Below are 1862 nucleotides of genomic sequence, written 5' to 3'. Positions count from 1 at the left end.
GACGGCGATCACGACTCATAGCTTCTCGATCGGTAGCTAGCCTGCTACTAGTGGCACTCATTTCAACTCGAATTTCGAGGGCCCGCGTGGCGGTTATTGCCCAACAATTTGTTTTAACTACTTCTCACACTTAAGCGGTTAATGAATACCGCTAATGATATCGAAAATACCAACACCTTGCCAACACTGATACGAGTATACGAAAGTGGTGTAAAGCAAAGTCAAGAATAAACAATATCAAATGCGTTCTTATTTCACAACGGCTCTACGAAAATTACCTTACTAAATAAACTAAACCAATAGCTTTCGGAATGCTCCCAGCAGAGGATGAAACTATATTAAATCCTAAAAAAATAAATAATGAAGTGGATGAAGCCGAATCGGCTTCTTCGTCGAACACACAAAAAAACAGCATCGATGATGATGGCGCGCATTGCTACAATGGAGTTAGAGTAAGAGTAGTTGCAGAAATAAATGAAAATTGCAAAACTTTGGACGTTGTTGCTGAGGTAAATGAAAAGGTTTCACATAAGCGCGAAGCAAGTTGGGCACTGAGTACTGTAACAAAACGCTGTAAATCATCAGATGAAAACAATGAAAATGGAGTAACTGAGACCAATCAAGAATCTCAGCCAAGTGAAAATGATGACAGTATTATGAATTTTCAAAAAGAAAAGCTTGATACACCTTGTAACTCAGATTCAGTCTGTACGCAAAATCGAGAAGAGACCAATCTAGTACTTAAAATTAAGTCTGAACGACTAACTGATAACGAAGATAGTAATGTTAACGACGTACGACCATCTGGCTCCGGTACCTCTAATCCAGTTGATATAAAACCCGCTATTAAGGTAGAAAAAGCTGATGCCAGCTCTACTTCCCGTGATTCTTGCCGATTTGGAATTCGTTGCTACAGGTAATGCAAGCATTTTGGAAATTTGTTTCTTGACGTTTTTTCTTGTAATTCAACATGGTTCGATCTTTTTACTCAGACGTAATCCAATGCACCGTAAAGAAGAAGCACATCCTGGTGATGATGATTACAGAAGGCCCAATTATCCACCACCGCCTAAGGGCACACCTGAATGCCCTTATGGTAATCTCTGTTATCGTCGAAACCCAGTACATTTTGAGCAATTCAATCATCCACCAGAAAGTAAAAGAAACTAATGCACCAATCAAATAAAATTTCGCTTTAGATTATATACTCTCTTTTTCGTATTCAAATTTGATTTCTTCCTCAAGCTGACTTTGAACAAAATTACAAAAATTACCGATTGAGGTTGCGACAACGCCGACAACAAGAACATGCAGGGGATGATGTTAATAATACAGCTAACAGCTCAGAATTGGATGACGATTATGATTTGGACGACCCGTTTATTAACGATGAAGAATTTGACTCAGACTACGTGCCAAATAGTAATGAGGAGGATGATGAAGATGATTATGATGCCTGTGATAGAGCTGAAGAATAATCTCTGGAATATTTTTAAATCGTTTCGAATTATTTCATTAGTATGTGTAAAATGGATGAAAGTACCTTAAACATTGTATTAACTTAATATTATATATGCTTTGTGAATAAAAAATTTTAAGTCAACAGTAGTTTTATTCTACTTGACTACCAGGGTATTACAATTTTGTTCACATAACAGTTGCATGTGACATCATAAAGGAATCGAGGTAGATGATATACACATATCAAATTTTACCACTTTCACCAGTTTTCGTTTCTTTCAATTTATCTTTGGTATTTCCTCAGGAATTGCTTTGTCAAACATCTCAAAGGAGCCAGTGGTTTTAATCGGCTTTCATCAGTTGTATATATATAAATAATTGGCACTTACACTCTTATTGGG

General features: G+C 36.8%; 1 protein-coding gene across 1 annotated transcript; it reads left to right on the top strand.

Annotated features, from left to right (window-relative positions):
* Nucleotides 1-206: 206 nt before the first annotated feature.
* On the top strand, nucleotides 207-1608 carry LOC128855056 (aprataxin and PNK-like factor). Its single transcript, XM_054089644.1, has 3 exons — nucleotides 207-916; nucleotides 993-1156; nucleotides 1246-1608. The coding sequence occupies exons 1-3, from the start codon at nucleotides 312-314 to the stop codon at nucleotides 1476-1478; spliced, it is 1002 nt and encodes a 333-aa protein (XP_053945619.1). The 5' UTR covers nucleotides 207-311; the 3' UTR covers nucleotides 1479-1608.
* The last annotated feature ends 254 nt before the right edge of the window (nucleotides 1609-1862 follow it).

Source organism: Anastrepha ludens, chromosome 2, assembly GCF_028408465.1.
Source record: "Anastrepha ludens isolate Willacy chromosome 2, idAnaLude1.1, whole genome shotgun sequence".
In the NCBI taxonomy this organism is placed as follows: Eukaryota; Metazoa; Arthropoda; class Insecta; order Diptera; family Tephritidae; genus Anastrepha; species Anastrepha ludens.
The sequence above is the reverse complement of the archived record's forward strand: the minus strand, read 5'-3'. Positions and strand labels throughout refer to the sequence as shown.